The sequence below is a fragment of the Hipposideros armiger genome, unplaced genomic scaffold (assembly GCF_001890085.2).
Source record: "Hipposideros armiger isolate ML-2016 unplaced genomic scaffold, ASM189008v1 scaffold_443, whole genome shotgun sequence".
Taxonomy (NCBI): Eukaryota; Metazoa; Chordata; class Mammalia; order Chiroptera; family Hipposideridae; genus Hipposideros; species Hipposideros armiger.
The window spans coordinates 1,295,667-1,313,587 of NW_017731793.1; the positions used below are offsets into that span (position 1 = coordinate 1,295,667).

At 47.9% G+C, this 17,921-nt stretch overlaps 1 protein-coding gene across 1 annotated transcript in view; it reads right to left on the reverse strand.

Annotated features, from left to right (window-relative positions):
• Positions 1-11,704: 11,704 nt before the first annotated feature.
• The window catches only part of UPB1 (beta-ureidopropionase 1), a 29,202-nt gene continuing 22,985 nt past the window's right edge, over positions 11,705-17,921 (reverse strand). Inside the window, exons 7-10 of the mRNA XM_019665481.1 lie at positions 16,066-16,147; positions 15,016-15,058; positions 13,683-13,837; positions 11,705-12,019 (exon numbers count right to left, since the gene is read on the reverse strand). Coding sequence (XP_019521026.1) covers positions 11,936-12,019; positions 13,683-13,837; positions 15,016-15,058; positions 16,066-16,147 — 364 coding nt within the window. The 3' untranslated portion in view covers positions 11,705-11,935. The remainder of the gene's footprint in view (positions 12,020-13,682; positions 13,838-15,015; positions 15,059-16,065; positions 16,148-17,921) is intronic.

Below are 17,921 nucleotides of genomic sequence, written 5' to 3' on the forward strand. Positions count from 1 at the left end.
GCTCAACGGCATGCTTTTAAAGAAACACCTCCAGCCTTTCTCCAATCACATCATCCTGTCTACCTGCCTCCACTGCTGTAGTTCCAGTACTTGACACCTGGTAGGTGCTTGATAAAGTACATGAATGATTGGCAGTAGGTCTTTAGTAACCCCTGTTTTAGTGGTCCTCCTGTACTTTTCAGAACCACAGGTCATCATTAAAGGGGAGGATGCACTTGAACCTTTGATGTCATATAGAATTCAGCAGACAACTCTCCTACAAGGATGGGTGGGAGGGTAAACTGGTGGTGTTTTTTTACAGGCTTATTTGGCATTATATTACTGGGAGGCATTTCTCCACTAGTGACTGCATTTCTGCATGTCTCATGAGCAGAGGCACTTGCGGCTACCTTCATTCTGAACTATCATTTCAGGGCTGTTCATATAGCAAATAGTCTTGGAAGATATGGTAGTGTCCCCCTTCAGAGCAAAAGACAGACAGACAGACAGATGAGTAGATGATGTCAAAAGCCTCAGCCCCAGAGATCCTGACAGTAGTGTCTTCACCCCTCCACCAGCAGGGTGACCGATAACCCCAGAGCGAATTCAGGCTCTAGGGGCTATGTGGCCTGATTCACATGCCATAATCCCTCCAACAGTCAAGGAAAGTCTGCCACCTCCTCTTTATCCATCCACTACTCCCAAAAAAGGAGGCCTGGCACCTTCTTGGAATCTTTCGGTCTTGGAGATAGTATTGCCTCCCGTGAGCATCCTACATGGTCCTTTTATATCGGCTAACCTGCAATCCAGCACCCTTTGAGAGGGACCCAAACCAACAGGCAACATTGGAAGCCGCCCAGAAAGCTATGGCCCGCTCTCTACCTTTGGGGCCCCACAAGTCCAGTGACCCTCTGTGACTGGCGACTATGGTAATTGGAGCCTCTGGTAAAGGGAAGCAGGTGCTCCTTGGGGTTTGGGGTATAACTGCCCTGCCCCCTGTGACACAGGGATTAGGTACACCCGTTTTGAAAGCTCACTACTGAGCTCTTGTTGAAACTGAATGCCCGACCCATAAAAGCCTTGCTTGTGCAATGGAAATGGTACATTCAAGAACACAGCTGGCCCTGCCCAAGTCACACCTCAGCTTTACATGAAAAAATGCAGCTAATCTTTTGAGGGGAATATATCCCCATTACACCCAAGCAAAGCCTCTGGCTCAATGGTGACCTCAAGTTCCCTGAAATGCCTGGGCCTTGCTCACCAATGAGTCCATTAAGCTGAAAGCTGACGGTGTCCTCTGGGCTGCTGTGCTGTTCACCCTCAGCAGCCCTACCCAGAACCAAAAATGGATGTGAGTCCCTCTGCTCAGTAGGTAGAACTCAAGGCCAGTCTCCTAGTCCTGGGCCAGTAGTCCACTTGGCACTGGCATATTTTTACTGATTCTTGGGCTGTTGTCAATGGCCTAGTAGTTTGGTCTGCGCCTTAGGAAATTTCAAACTGACCGATTAAAGGCATCCGTCTTTGGGGCCACGGGCTGTGGAAGTAAACTGTGGCTGTGATAGGCCTGTCTGGGTCGCTCATGTTAGATGCCTATGGTAAGAGCCTGTTCTCCTATGAGACGCCCTGGAATAAGGCTGTTGATTGCGTCACGTCCCAGATTAGCACCTGGATCATTGTGCTGGGCATGGGAAAACATCCACCACTGTAGACTGGGCACAAAGGAAAAGACTGTTCCTGATGCAGAGGCTACCACCACATGCCAGCCTTGTGATTCCTGCCAAGGGCTGGCCCACTTCTCTTGCAGAGAAGGAGGTCACCTTGTACAAATCACGCTCCCGCCCCCCCATGGCAGATTAACTCCATCATACCTCTGATCTCCTCTCCGGGCTATGGGTGGCGCCTCAACCCTGTTGACACATTTTCAGGTTATGGATTTGCTGTTCCAGCCCAAACAGCCTACTCGGGGTACATCACTGTGGCCCTTGAAACTAGTCTGTGTGATGTCTTTGGCTTTCCTGGTCATTTGCAGTCTGATGAGGGTGCATCTTTGATCTTCAACAATAGGTGGGTGGTCAAGGTATTCAATGGACCCTCCACATTCCCTGCCATCTACGGGCACCTGGACTCCCTCAGCACTGGAATGCCTCCTCAAAAACCAACTGAAAAAGGATTCTGACTCTCCTGTCTCCCTCCCTCCTGGTCCACACATGTTTGTAAAGCAGTTTGATTACTGAATGCAGCCATTTCCTGGATACATCTGGATGAAAGTGGTAAGAAGGACATAAGGACCTATTTTGAAATTTGGGGATTCAGACTTGACTATTCTGGGCATGTACTCGTATGTCACTTCTTCCTTTCCCCTTAGAGCAACTCCAGGTCAGCCTGGTTGGCATATCTTCTAGGTGACAGCCCAGCCGAAAGGGGGCCTAGAAATTCAGACTTGATTCTGGATTGACATAGTCTGAGATCATAAGGACAATGACCACTTGAGTGTGTACATTGCTTGCTGAATCTCGCTACAGACACCCATGCAGGACAAAAGGGGGAACAGAATGGGTCCCCGTGCATTTTATAAAAATGCCCTTATTTCCCTTGCACCTACCCTTTTAAACAAAAGGTCTATGTTTGAGAAAGTGATACCTAGGAAAAAAAAGTGATGTTTTAGTAACTGGAATTTAGCTATAGTGATTTTGGAGGGGGAGCAGTAACTTAGGCATCCAGGTAGAAAACACCTTAGATCTCACGAAATACGTAGGGAGGGGCATTCATCATTAAGGATCTTGTGTTTCATAATTGCCTCTGGAGACTTCCTTATGAACAAAAAGGCTCTGGTGCAGCTCTCCCACACTTTTGCAAGCACCTTAAATGTAACTAATTGCAGGGTTTGCCTTCTTCCCAACCACATGGCTTTGACCATAATGTGATCACCATTCCTATTAACCTTACCAGAAGTCTATTAGAAACACAGGGGTATCCCTGGCTCCCGCACCTCCCAGGAAAAACACCAACAATGCCACCAGATGTCTTCCCAAGCCCCATTTCCATAGACATCACTCAGTCATCTGTGGGGAAGATGAATACCACCATCTGGTGGCATGGGCAAACAGGATAGATTGGACTGACTGCCCTCAGGCAGTCCTTCCAAATACAAGGATTAGACTCAATTATTCACACTAAATTGGGAAACCAAAGACCTACCAGCTGGCCAGGAGGCTATGCTGAAGGTGCTGTCAACCTGTGCAACGACTGATGTAGGTCCCACCTGGGGGACACCAATGCTTGCAAACAACACTTTCTTTCGAGGGACACCACATGTGCCCTGATGACTGAACTTGCGTGGAAGCCAGGAATTAACTTGTTAACCTAGCATCTTGCATCTGTGTGGCAGTCATAAGAGACCATCAGGTGTTTGAATAAACACCACTTATAGATCAGGTAGCGTACAGACAACTGTGGAGATTTAGCTAACACGAGGCTAGCCTTGCTCAGGGCAGCTTCCTGGACCCATAAGCGACTCCTTACTTACATGCAGTCTTTGAGTAGTTATCCCTGTGATGGTGGGCACCTGATTAGAAAAGTGATGCACCATTTGCTCCTGCCTTTAGCTGAAGAGATCAATGGCAGCACCTTGGCCCTTGAAGGCATTCAGGTCAGTGTCAACTCACTGACCAGGGTTAGTATGGACAACAGGTTTGCCTAGACTTCCTCTTTGTGGGCCAAAGTGGAGAGTGGGCAATACCTAATGTATGCTGTCATTCCTGAATTAATGACCTAGACCAAGTGGAAAGGTCAATATTTGAGAAAGCCACTTGGTTTTTTCTAAGATGGACCTTGATGGTTTATGGGGTTTGTCCAGCCTGTTGGGTCGAGGACCTTGGGGGGCAGGATTGAGGTTAACTCGGCAGGTTGGGCTCATTCTGCTCTTTGAAGTACTATGGATGAATTAATTAAATGCTGGGAGACAGATTGAACTAGTTTGGTCTAGCCTCTGTCAGTCAGATTAATCATGGAGTAGTATGCTCATGGGAAAATTTCCGGAAGTCAAGATGGCATAGAAATGAGGGGTGGAAGCTGTGGGTCTCTCACATTTCTTGAATTTATGGATGAATTGTGAGCTAAATGACGTATGAGCTATAAATGTGTTTGTTCTGGACTATCTTTTCAAGATATGTGTAGAGCCAACAGGCTTGGAAGACAGAGACAGGTCTCCCTCTGAACAAAAGTGCTGGTGTTCTTGCAACCTTGGTGGATAGAGATGGTGTCTACCTTGAGAGCAAAGGGCAGGCATACTAACTGCCCAGTATAAAAGATTCAAATCCTCTAAGCTCTTTATCTCTTTTTCTCTTCCTCTACTTAATACAATCCACTGAGTGTACAGAGGCCACTTTGCGCTGTGGGAACTGGGGTTCGGGAATTGCTGCAAAAAAAAATGTTAGTACTCTGGCTGCTGCAATTGCTGTAATAAACTGTCCTTTGTCTCTGACCCAGGAGCGTCCTGTCTTCTGTCAGCATCCATGAATCTGAGGTTGACTAACTTGGGAGCTTGCAAATAGGGTAGGATCTCAGACTCTCCCCAGTTCTTGATAAGATGTTCACACTTTTTAACAGTGAAGTCTTTATTAAAACCTATCCTAAGGCCAGCTGAGTGGTGTGTTTGTTAGGAGTTGGCTTGGGACACCAGCTCTGAGCAGCAGGGCCCCGGTTCGAATCCCACATGAGGGCCAGTAATGCTGCACCCTCTACAGCTAAGATGGTGAACAACAGCTCGACCTGGAGCTGGGCTGCTGTGAGTCGCCAGAGACAGTGTAGGCTGCAGTAGGGCAGGCCGGCAGCAGGTGTGTGCTTTCGTGAGCTGCCGTGAGCCACCATGAGCGGCAGTGAAACACGGTGAGCGGCGGTCCAATGGCTGGCGAGTGACTGCGTCACCCAGGAAGAGTGCAATGATAATACCAACATGGGCCAGTGAAGCGACGTCCTCCACAACTAGACTGAAGAACAAAAGGACAGCAACTTGTCTGTTCCCCTTCCCCAATTCCCCAATGCTGTTCCCCTCCCCCAATTCCCCAGTAAAATCTTTTAAAAAACAAACAAACGAACAAAACAAAAAATCTATTCTAGGGGGCCGGCCGAGTGGCTCAGTTGGTTAAGAGTTGGCTTGGAAGCACGAGCTCTGAGCAGCAGGACCACTGGTTTGGTTCCCACATGGGCCAGTGATGCTGCGCCCTCTACAGCTAAGATGGTGAACAACAGCTCAACCTGGAGTTGGGCTGCTGTGAGTGGCCAGCAACAGCGTAGGCTGCAGCCCCTGCTGCAGTGGGTTGCCATGAGCCGCCATGAGCAGCTGTCCAATGGCCAGCAACTGACTGCCTCAGCCAGGAAGAGCGCGATGATAATACCATCATGGGCCAGTGAAGTGACATCCTCCACAACTCGACTGATGAACAAAAGGACAGCAACCTGTCTGTTCCCCTTCCCCGATTTCCCAATGCTGTTCCTATCCCCCAATTCCCCAATAACAAAAATAATACAATTTAGCTATTAAAATGTTTATCCCAGCATCCTGTGGAATAACAATGAATGGATGAATGAATAAATGAATGAATGAATAACTTAATGTCTACTGTAGAGGAATAAATAAGGGACCTTCTATATGTCAAACATTATGCAGCTGGTTAAAAGAGTTTAAAAACATTTTTTTATGGTGAAGAGAAATGCTCCCATTATATTGAGAAACAGAGGGGAATGCCACAAAATTACACAGACACTATGAGCCCAATTATGTTAAAATAGGCATACAAAAGACTGAAAAGAAATATGCCAAATGTTAGCTATGGTTTACCTCTGGTTTGGAGGACTAGAGATGATTTTTTTTTTCCTTCTCCATATCTTTCCTTATTTTCTATAAAATGTTTGCTCACTACAATCAGGGAAAAAAAGCCCATTTCTCATTTGACTGCCATAGTCCCCAGCATATTCTCTGCCCACAGTCCTGGCCAAGCCGGCATGCTTTCTTTTGCTCAACAGACTTTCCCTGAGGGCCTGATGTGCACTCAGAGCTGGAGAAAGAAGAAACACAGAGAAACAAGAGCAGAGGCCCAGTCTTCAGCCTGCCTCTGCTCACAGACATTTGCATTCCAAGTCCTATGATTCATCATGGACTGAGATGTGTGACCAGGAAGCCTTCTGAGCAAACGAACAGGCTTTCCAAGAGGACAGGATCCAGCACTTAGCTGGAATGGCCCAGGGCAGAAAGCTGGAGGGTGGCAGGCTCTAGGGGGAGGGGGCTGGGGGAGGAGGAGTTCCGTGGTCTGTTTGGGGAGACTCAGGTGGGGTGACTGGTCTGGACTCTCCTCCTCCTCACTGCTGAGGTCAGGGAGTGCAGCTCTGGCACCAGTGCCTGTAGGCAGAGGGGCAGAAGGAAGGAACTCACCACCCCCACATATACCTCTAGGCAAGGGGAACAAAGCCAGCTCTTCAAAGACAGGAGCTCTGCCTCTGCCTCTGCCTCAGGTGACTTCAGGGCTGATTTCCACAGGGGTGAGAAAAAGAGAACACCCAGTGCCTTGGCCCCCATACCTTTGAACACAATTTGGTAAAATACGCACACCCTAAAATTGACCATGTTAACCATCTTTAACTACCCTGGCGGTAATCCTGAGTGTGGCTCGGGGTTAATTTTCACTGCCAGAATTATTTTTTATAATTATTTATTATATTATAATTTATGATTTTGTGTTTCAAACTTTATCATACCTGGGATGCCTACTAGACTGTTGTTTGGACAGATTTAAGTGAGTAATTCCTAAGAATTACAGGCCTACAATACAAAACAACAAATTTCCATGCAAAACAATGTACCGCTTTGGGTACAAAATTACTGACATAATCAGACCGCCAGGGAGGTTAAGAGTACATACAGTTCAGTGGCATTAAATAGTTATAGAAATTGTTTGGGTTTAGGGCTAAGCATATTCATATTGTGTGACCATCACCACCATCCATCTCCAGAACTTTTTGATTTTTCCCAGACTGAAACTCTGTCCCCATTAAACAATAATTCCCCATCTCCTCATCCCCTCAGCCCCTTGTTACCACTATTCTAATTCCTGTCTCTATGAATTTGATTGCTCTAGGTACCTCATATAAATGGAATCTTACATAAAGTGTTTGTCCTTTTGTGACTGGCTTATTTTCCTTAGAATAATGTCCTCAAAGTTCATCCAAGTTGTAGTGTGTGTCAGAATTTCACTCCCGTTTAAGCCTCAAGAATATTGTGTTACTGTAGGTATAGACTGCGTTTTGTTTATTGCATTTATTTGTGGTATCCCTGTTTTCAATTCTTTTGGCCATATACCTAAAAGTGGAATTGCTGCATCATGTTGTAGTTCTTTAATTTTTGGAGAAACTGCCAAACTATTTCCACATCACCTGCACCATTTTACATTCCCGCCAGCAATGCACAAAGGTTCCAGTTTTTCCACATCATCACCAATACTTGTTAAAGTTTTTTTTTTAATAATAGCCATCCAATGAGTGAGACGGTATCTCATTGTAGTTTTGATTTACACTTCTTCAATGATTAGTGATGTTAAGCATCTTTTCAAGTGCTATTGGTCATATATATATATATATATTTTTTTCTTTTAATTTATTTTAGAAATAGGTATTCAAGTCCTTTGTCAATTTTTTAATGGGTTGTTTTTTTGTCATTGGGTTTTCAGAGTTTTCTATGTATGCTGGATATTACCCCTTTATCAGGTATATGATTTGCAAATACCGGGGGTGCCAAAAAAATGTATACACATGACTTGTATTCATCTTTTGTTATCGGTATATATTATTACAATTTTAATATTTTTTTCCCTTTCTTAAAACATGTATACATTTTTTTGGCACCCTGTGTATTTTCTTGCATTCTGTGGGTTGTTTTTTTACTCTGTTGATAGTCTCCTTTGATGCGCAAAAGTTTTTTGTTTTTTGATGAAGTCCAACTTATCTATTTTTTCTTTCGTTGCTGGTGCTTGTGGTGTTATAGCTAAGTAATCACTGCCAAATCAGCATCATGAAGATTTTCCCGTACGTTTTCCTCTAAGAATTTTATAGTTTTAGCTTTTACATCAAGGTCTTTGATCTAGTCTGAGCCAATATTTGTATGGTGTAAGGTAAGGAAGAGTCCAACTTCATTCTTTTGCATGTGGATATCCAGTATTCCCAATGGTCAACAATGTGATCATTGTTAAAAAGTCTATCCTCTCCGCCATTGAATGGTCTTGGCACTGTTGTTGAAAACCATTTGACAATATATGTGAGGGCTTATTTCTGGCTTTCTATTCCATTCCATTGGTATATGTGTCTGTCTTTATGTCAGTACCATATACTGTTTTTATTACCATAGCTTTGTATTCAGTTTTGAAATCAGGAAGTATGAGTCTCTCAGCTTCTTTCTTTTTCAAGATTGTCTTGACTATTCAGGGTCCCTTGGGATTCTATATGAATTTTAGGATGGATTTTTCTATCTCTGCAAAAAATGTCATTGGGATTTTGATAGGGATTGCACTGAATCTGTAAATTGCTTAGGGTAGTATTGACATCTTAACAATATTAAGTTTTCCAATGTATGAACACAGGTTGTCTTTCCATTTATTTATATCTTACTTTAATTTCTTTTAGCAATGTTTTATAGTTTTCATTGTACAAGTGTTTTACTTCCTTGGTTAAGTTAATTCCAAAGTATTTTATTCTTTTTGATGCTATTGTAAGTAGAATTGTTTTCTTAATTTCCTTTTTGGATTGTTTATTGTTAGTGTATAAAAATGCAACTGATTTTTGTGTGTTGACTTTGTATCTTGCTGCTTTGCAGAATTCATTAGTTCTAATAATTTTTGAGTGTGGAATATTTGGAGTTTTCTACATGTAAGATTATGTCATCTACAAACAGATAATTTTGCTTCTTCCTTTCAAATTTGGGTACTTTTTATTTTTCTTGCCTAATTGCTCTGGTTAGAACTTCCAATACCATGTTGAACAGAAGTGGAACAAGTGGGCTTGAGTTTTTTACCATTGAGTATGTATGATATTAGCTGTGGGTTTTTCCTTCTGCTACTGATTTCTAGTTTCATTCCAATTGTGATAAAAAAAACATTTCCACTTTTTCAAAATTTTTTTAAAAAAGATTTTATTGGGGAATTGGGGGAGGGGAACAGCGCTGGGGAATCGGGGAAGGGGAACAGACAAGTTGCTGTCCTTTTGTTCTTCAGTCTAGTTGTGGAGGACGACGCTTCACTGGCCCATGTTGGTATTATCATTGCGCTCTTCCCGGGTGAGGCAGTCCCTCGCCGGCCATTGGATGGCTGCTCACGGCAGCTCACGAAAGCGCATGCCAGCTGCCGGCCAGCCCCACTGCAGCCCCACTGCAGCCTATGCTGTCACCAGCGACTCAAGGCAGCCCAGCTCCAGGTTGAGCTGTTGTTCACCATCTTAGCTATAGAGGGCGCAGTGTCACTGGTCCTCATGTGGGATCTGAACCGGAGCCCTGCTGCTCAGAGCTGGCGTCCCAAGCCAACCCCTAACCAACACGCCACTCGGCCGGCCCGTCCACCTTTTCAAATTTATTAAGACTTGTTTTGTGACTTAACATATGATTCAATCCTGGAGAATGCCTTTTTTCCTGCTGGGCACACTGTAGTTTGGCCGCACTCCTCCCTCATTGCCCCAGATTTTAGCAATAAGCCATGGGCTGGCAGGAATGCTGCCTGCAGAACTGAAGAACCCCTGGAGAGCTACAAACCCAGCCACCTCCCATCTTAGAGGTGAGAAAACTGAGGCTCAGAGGGGTCAGGGACTTCATCCAGAAGCACAGGGGCCCATGGGTCACATGCCCATACAATGAATGATCACAACTTCTCTCCTATGGCATCAGCAATGATCACACAGAAACAAAAACTTCCACCCAGTTTCATTCAACAAATGTTTGCTGAGCATCTATAAACTCCAGGCATGAGTTACACCTTCAAATGACTCCATCTCTGTAGGGCCTATCTACTCTAAGATGGGCCTGACCGTTTTGTTTCCAGGCAGTGAGAGGAGTGGATCATCAAATAGTTTCTGGTGCATTAGTGTCTATTTCATAAGTGCACCAAGTTATCTCCTAAGCTGGCCTCTGTTTTAGGCTGACTACATGCTCGTTTTAGAAGCCACAGGCACAAAAGTTTTGGAGACTGAAGTCCCAGGCACAAAAGCTCACGCTGTCTGCAGGGCTGGATTCCATTAAAAAGTAAGATGCAAAGAGGGCCGTTAGATGAGGTGAAAACCCTGAAGCTCAGAGAGGTGAAGGGAGTTAACACAGAGCTATGGCCAGGCAGCTCCATCGGGCCTTCTCACCCCAGGTGGCTGTCTAGGAGCACCTCAGCCCGGACATGGGGTTGTTCATGCAATTCAGCTGCTGGGACAGGGAAGACATGAGGCTGCCTTCTCTGACTGGGAACAGTAAGGGTGTACCTAGAGGACTCCACCCTCGCTTCCAATAGGACACTCAGCTCGGCTGCAGAGGTTTGAGCCTTCACAGATTGGATTTCTGCTGTGTGGTGCAAGAAACAGAGCCCACACAGGCACATCCCTGACAACTGCCAAGGGGGTTCCCTCACCCATCTACTCTCCTGGGACATAAAGCAGGGGAGGGGATATGGTCCCTCTTTACAGATGTGGAAACCAAGTTGCAGAGAGGTGAGTCACCTGCTATGTCAGTCAGGCAGTCAGGGCTTAGCCAGAGAAGCACAATCAGTCAGGGATAAAGCCCCAAATCCATAGATAGATAGGGTAGGCCACCAGGAAGGAAAAACAAGCTGGGACTCTCAGGCCCAGGCTGATGGCCTGTCCTGCATGTAAGTCTCTAATGCCACCTCATACCATGGACTGCCATTGACCTCTTTACTACTGGAAATAGAGTCATTAGTGCCTTCGAATCCAATCGAATTAGAGAAGAATTCCAGAAAACAGAAAACCAATGCAGAAAACTCATCCTTAAGATTCTATTCCTCCAGGACCACTTCTGCTAAGCAGAATCTGTTATCAGTCAGGGTCTAATCAGAGAAGCAGAAAGCAGGATATATATTATGGGATTTATTGCAAGGAATTGACTTAAATGATTATGGGGGCTAGGAGAGACAAGTCTGAACTCTGTAGGGCAGGCTGCCAGAAAGAGCAAACTGGAACTCTCAGGCACGGACTGAGGCTACTGTGCACAAGCAGAATCCCCTCTTTGTCTCAGAAGACTCAGCTCTGCTTGGAGGGCCCTTTGGCTGATTGAATCAGGCCGGGCGGGGGGGGGGGGGGGGGGAGAGGGGGCGAGGGAGGTGGAGAGGGGGAGTATCTAGGATAATCTCACTGGCTTAGTTAACTGGTTATAGACTTTAATGACATCTACAAAATACCTTCACAGCAACACCCAGATTAGTGTCTGATGGAATAACTGGAGGCTGCAGCCTAGCCCAGTTGGCACATCTGATGACCATCCCCCCTGCTCTCCAGTGATTCTGCAGCATCCTCAACCTCTCCCACTAGTGCACACACTTCCACGCTTACCCTCAAGTTGCTGACAGTTTAACTTCAACCTGCATAATCAGTGCCTGGGATTTTTAAAAATGGAGGTAAAATCCACATAATATAAAATTAACCATTTTGAAGTATACAATTCAGTGGCATTTAATACACTCACAATTTGTGTAACCATCACCTCTGTCGAGTCCCAAAACATTTTCATCACCTCAGAAGAAAACCTCCTACCTATTAAGCAGTCACTCCTCACTCCACCCTCACCGTCTGGATATTTAAAAACCAATCTGGGCAGCAACGTTATCAGGGAATCATTAAGGAGAACTTGGACATGTAAAGCCTGTCCCATCTGCTGATCGGCTGGGGGCAAAGGTGCCTTCCGTGGTGGGCAGGAGCTAACAGCCAGCTACTCCTTCACAATATCGGGGCTATAGTTGCGCTTGACAGCTTCGGCAAGCTCCCGTGCATACATCTCATATCTGCCTGTCATCTGAAAGCAAAACAGGTGCACGTTAGAGGTTCCTCATTTATAAACGCCCCTCATTTACTCACCACCACCCCTTTCCACTAGGGGGCAGCCACGGGACAGAAATGAGTCTGGAAGGCTGGTTGGCAGGACAATTTCAGACTGTAATACAGAGAAACAACCAGGGGGGACTTCTTGGCACTGATTCCAGGGCTGTGGTGAAGATCACGGATGCCCAGATCACTCACACAACCCGGCCCCTCCTGCTGGAAGACCTCTGTGATTTGTTCATCCAGAAGGTGTGGCCTGTCCTGAGGCAGGACAGAGGACTTTCCTGGGGTCCCGCAGAACCCAGAAGAGTAGCCTACAGCTCCGAGGGGAGTGACCAGCTCCAGGTCACGAGCCAGCAGTGGAATGGTAGGGATTTGCACCGTGGTCTCCTGGCTCTGGGTATGGTGGTCCACGCGGCACCTTGTCATGGACACAGACGGTGACTGGGGGGGGGGGAGGGGAAGGCCTGGAAAGCCCACTCAGGATGCTGACACCCCAGCATTCCCTTGCACCCTCCTTCCCAAAGCTTTAACAGGAGCTCATGCCCATCACCACAGCTTGGAAAGGCTTCTGTTTTCAACAAGTTACTAATGAGAAAACACTCTGTTTATTAGTTCCAACTTGTAATTTGCATGGATTCCTGCATTAATCTGGACTTCCCAGAAGAGGAGAGACAGGCCAGGAGACTTTCCCATGGGCAACGCCTTGTTTGTCTGATGAGGATCTGAGGCTCAGGGAAAGTTCCCAAGAACACACACTCAGGTACATGGGAAGCCCGGCCCAGAGCCCTCGTCTGGCTGGATCCGAAATCCTAGTTCCTCGCAGACATGCTGGGCAAAGTCATTCAGTTGTGACAATGTGACATTCATCTGCATGTATGATTTGCTTATAAGTGGGTGCTGAGTTGGTGGAATTATTGCCCGACACTAATATAGCAAACTCCGTTTGCATCCATGATGAAATGCCATATTCTATGGCCATGGCTGCCACCGCCCCATACCAGGAGGGCAGGCACCTACGCTCCTCTCATGACTCCCGGTGTTACAGGTGTTAGGTCTCAAATGCTGCTTGGAACATTTGAGTTAAGCCTCTTGTTTTACAAATGGGAGCATTAAGGCCCAGGAGCAGAAAAGGCTTGCTTAAGGTGAGCAAACTAGGAGGTGGCAGAGCCAGGCCTAGGTTCCATTTCTCGGCGTGACCCATTTCCCTCTACTGTCCAGGCCTAGACCGTGGGGCCTGGCCCCAGGCAGCCAGACACACACACACACACACATTAATCTTGTGATAAGTGCAAATGCCTGGAAAGGAAAAAAGGGTTAGAGAAGCCAATTCACTCTATTCTCCAGACAAATGAAATTGAGATTAATTTGTTTGAAGGCGCCCAGAATCTAAATCAGATGAGAGGAGAATTTATTGAGGCCTGCTGCCTGGGCGTCATTTCACCCAAGGTTCCTCCCCTGCACACCAGCACTGGCTGGAGCCTGCAGGGAGGCAGAGACGCAGCCCTCTGCTCAACTCGGAGCCTCACATGGACTGTCTCAGAAGGCGAACCCAGCAGTTGGGGTTCCAAGCCCTGAGAACAGGATTGGGGCCCAACCGGAGGAGCAGGGCAACAGCAGGGGACTCAGGGGCCCACCTTGAAGTTCCACATGTCATTCATCTGCCGGCAGAGGTTGAGGTTGAGCTCGGCAACCAGCAGCCCGTCCCGGTTTCGGGAGAGCCCCGGAGTGCGGCTACCATCAGGGGCTGCCACGTAGCTCGAGCCATAAAAGTAGCCGAAGTTCTGGTGAGCTTTAAAAGAGCAAAGGAGAACACCATGAGCGTTGCAGGCACACAGTGGACTCTGCGGGGAGGCAGGCACACCGAGGGACGCCCAGGGCAAATGGTTCGCACCACCCACCCAGAGTCTGCCAAATGCTGCAGCCCCAAGGACCCACTTCCCTCCTCAGGCCTGAAGGCCCAGACAATTGCTATCAAAGTCACCCTCACGCCCTCACCTCTACCTCTGGGAACGTTTCTTGCAGAGGTGTTGGTGCTTTGCTCCCAACATCAGTCCCCACAGCCCAAGGGAATTACATGGCTCCACAGGACTTTCTGTGTGACCTGCTTCCTGTGGTGGCCCCACACGTTGAGCTGTAGGCTCTGTCCTCACTTGCTTTGCCAGCTGTGTCACCTGTACCCTCACTCTACAGCTTGGTTCCCTCACCAGTAAAGTGGCACAGTGCAGGGCCAAGCAGGGGCTCAGGCATAGCAGGTGCCTCATTTCCCTGCCTCTTCCACACCTCTGTCTACAGGGAGCTAACTAGGATTAGAGACTCTGGAAGTCTTGGGCCTAAAGTGGCGGGGGGGGGGGATCTGGGACCCTTTCAGGAGGTGCTTTTCTAGAAAACAGACCCAGGGGATACCCTGAGCTAGTTCAGACCCTTCCTTGGTGAGGGAGGCATCCCTTCCCTCCCACATTCCTGGCCAGAGAGGTGGGACCAGGAGGGTTTCCTAGCAGAGGTGAGGTGGTACCTATCCTCAGATCAAAATAATCTGTGGCTTCCGGGATCCCAAAGCAATTGATGCCAGTGTTCTGGGGCAATTGTACAGCTGAGGATAGGGACAGACAAGGACAAGGGATAGGAGGAAGGGAGGTCTATAGGGTGCATGAAGCACCCCATCTTTCAGGGAGCTCATAAAGGCCTCCCCCACATTTTCTCCATCCATCTTCACACCAGTCCTGAGGGAGAGATGCAGTCCAGTGCAAGCCCATTGGACGCTTATCTGGGTAACGAGGTGGTCACAAGCCCAGGACTGCCTATCCATATTGTGGGCAAAGTCGGGCTCCTATGCTGTGGGTAAGAGTCTAGAGGAATCCACTCCTCGGACGTGCCAGGTGCGCAGACAAGGTCTGTGGGGCAGACCCGGCCCGGAGGCAGATGGAGAAGGGGACAGTGAGGCCCACCAAGAAAATTCATGGAACTTACCTTTCTTCCCATCTCCAGAGGTAAACTCATTCGGGAAGTATTCCTGTGAAAGAAAACCAAGGTGAGATACACCTATAGGTGGCACTACCGCTACGTTCATCCCAAAGTCAGGTTGAGGCAGAGTTAGTTAAGCAACAGTTAAACTGAGATGGGATGGCCGGTCCTCACTGGGCAATCAACAAGTACTTATTAAATGTCCCTGCTGAGTCCCCAGCACTGGGTGAAAAATGCCGGCCAGGCAGCCAGCGGGGAATTTGACAAGCAAGGTAAAGACCTGGATTTTGCCTTTGGGGAGATCATAATCTGCCGGGAGAAAAGAAAGGCATCGCAGAGAGGTTTGCAGGGCCGTGAAAGCGGCTGGGCTTTGCCTGCTGAGTAACAAAGCCCCAGCTTGGGGTCTGTGAAGGCAGTAAGGGGTTGTCTACACACTGTTTTCCATGTTTTCCCCAAAGACTAATGGAAACTGCACCTCAAGCTGTGATGGGGTTACACAGGCTAATTAGAACACGAACTTTCTTTAGGTTTCCAGAAATTAGACCAATTTAGTATAGAAACCTTGGTTGTCTCAGACTGATCAGATGCTCTGATTAGAGTTTGATATCTGATAAGAATGGGAAAGATTATTACGTATTAAATGCCTTGGTAGTCAGAATCGTTTAGTGCACGGGGTCAATGGGGCAAAATACGAAACCGGATACTTGGTGGTGATAGGGTGAGAGCCTTTCAAAAACGGTTTCAGCTGAAAACAAAAACAGACAAAAATAGAGGAGGGACATAATGATATCTTTAAAAGTAACAAAGCGAGGCAGTTTCCTCCCTTCTGGGACCCTAGGATTTGTGGCATGCACAAAGAGAGGGAACAGGAAGAGGTGTGACATGTGCCCCCTCCCAGGGCCAGCAGACCGCAGCTCCTTTGCCTGTGGCCTTCACTGGATTGAAGAGGCTGGGACCCCTCTGGCAGGCCGGCTTCACAGCAGCCTATCACTCTGTTCCCTCCTCAGTACACCCGGTTGACCAGCCGAGGGGCCTGGCCAGGCTCCAGGGACTTACCTCGCCCACACGATTGATGGCACAGGTGAAGCAGTGATTGGCAATGGCTGCGTTCCTGGCCTCGATTGGCCACATGGACTCGCTGTGAGAGAAGATCGAGAGGAAGCAGGTCACCGACTTCCCAGCCAGACTCGATGGGTGGCTGGCCCCGAGCAGCAGCCTGGCTGCCAGCCTTCCAGGCCTTTTGTGGGGATGGCCAGGGAGGCTCTTTGTGCCCGTGGGTGTCCCTTATCCTGCAAGCAGGCCAGCTTGTTCTCAGCTGGTCCCATGCTCAAGCCCAAGGAGCCTTTTCGAAGGGGCCCGCTGCAGGCAGAAGGAGCCCTGGATCAAATCTTTGCCCTGAGCCTCAGTTTCCTTTTCTGAAACTCCCTTGAAGGGAGATGAAGACTGATTATGGGAGATTAAGGGAGTATGACCATGCAGGTGAAGCTTCTAGGGAGGGCTGCATGTCAGGAGCTTCTTAACTGCTACTTCTCATTCCTTCCTTCCTCCTGGGTGGCTGAGGAACCTGCGTTCCAGGCCAGGCAGAGCCTTACCTGGAAAATGTCAGAAGGGAGTTGGGGGCCTGGAGGCCTGTGCATGGCCCTGTGAAGGTTCTGCCTGCCCCAACCCTACCCTGCTGTGTTGTCTTGTAAAGCAGTCTCCACAGGGGGAGGTTTCAGGCCAAGCCAACAGAGTAAATCTGAAGAAATTTAGGTAGTGGTGTGTGTGTGTGTGTGCGCGCGCGCGCGCGGGGTGGGTGGGGGGTTTTGATTCTGTAGCAAGAGTTACCTCTCTTGAGCTGGTCCCCATTTCCCAGTTTCTTCTTCTGAACCCCGAGTCTCTAAGCAGGGGCTCTGGTTCCCTTAGTGGCCCAGGAAGGAGGCAGCCTCCAGGCACAGCTGAGCTGCGGGCTTTCCTCAGTCCAGCACCCACACGGGGGAGGACGTGGTGGGAGACCTGGCCCCAACCAGAGACTCTGTCCTTCTCCAGCCCACCAACTAAAATGTGCCGTGGAATTCAGTGGGCCTTCTGGTCGCTAATTATCTCTCGTCTGAGGAACAACATCATTAAGATTCTGGATTGATAGGCATAATGCCCACTTAGAAACACTGAGTGACTAGGAGCAAAAAGCCCTGGAATCTTCCTTCCTGTCAGCATGCACCTGGTTTAAACCAGGGTGTAGGTGGAGGAGGTGGATGCTTGTCACAAGCCTAATTCTCTGGAGGATTCACGAGTCTGGAAAAAAAAAATCACAGGCTTGATTGAGGGGACTCATTTTGCTACTTTTTTCCCCCAGCTGCTAAGCCAAGCTGACAAAACTTTTAAGAAAGGATTTTTACAGAAACACACCCGTAAATGACATTTTCAAGAATTAAATAGACAGTTGCAAGGAGAGTGCCATAAAACATCTTCCTTGCAGTTCTCCAGGGAGGGTGTGCTGCGTAGGATTCAAACCCACAGCTGGCAATAAAATGTAGGTTCTCAAAACAAGCAAGGGAAAGAAGCCGGAGGTTCGTGAGAGCCTAGTGCGTGCGGGAATCATGGAGAGCCTGCTGGGGGTATGGGGTCATCTGCCACATTCCCAGTGCAGCTACATGAGCCCCTAAAAATGATCAGAGTGGGAGGACGAAATGCAACGAGGGGATGGGACAGCAGCTTTTTGATGAACGCACATATGTGGCTGAAATCTTCAACTCCACAGGCTGCATGGGAGTGTCAGGGTGACTCAGTTCATAAAAATGTATATCAACTCTATTGTGTGCTTAGAACTGTGAGACCCCAAAAGGAGTGAGGACACCCTGCCAAACCACAGCCAGTAGTGGTGGGGGGAGATGCCAGATGCGGGGAGGGATGGTTCCGGAAGCTGGGAGCCG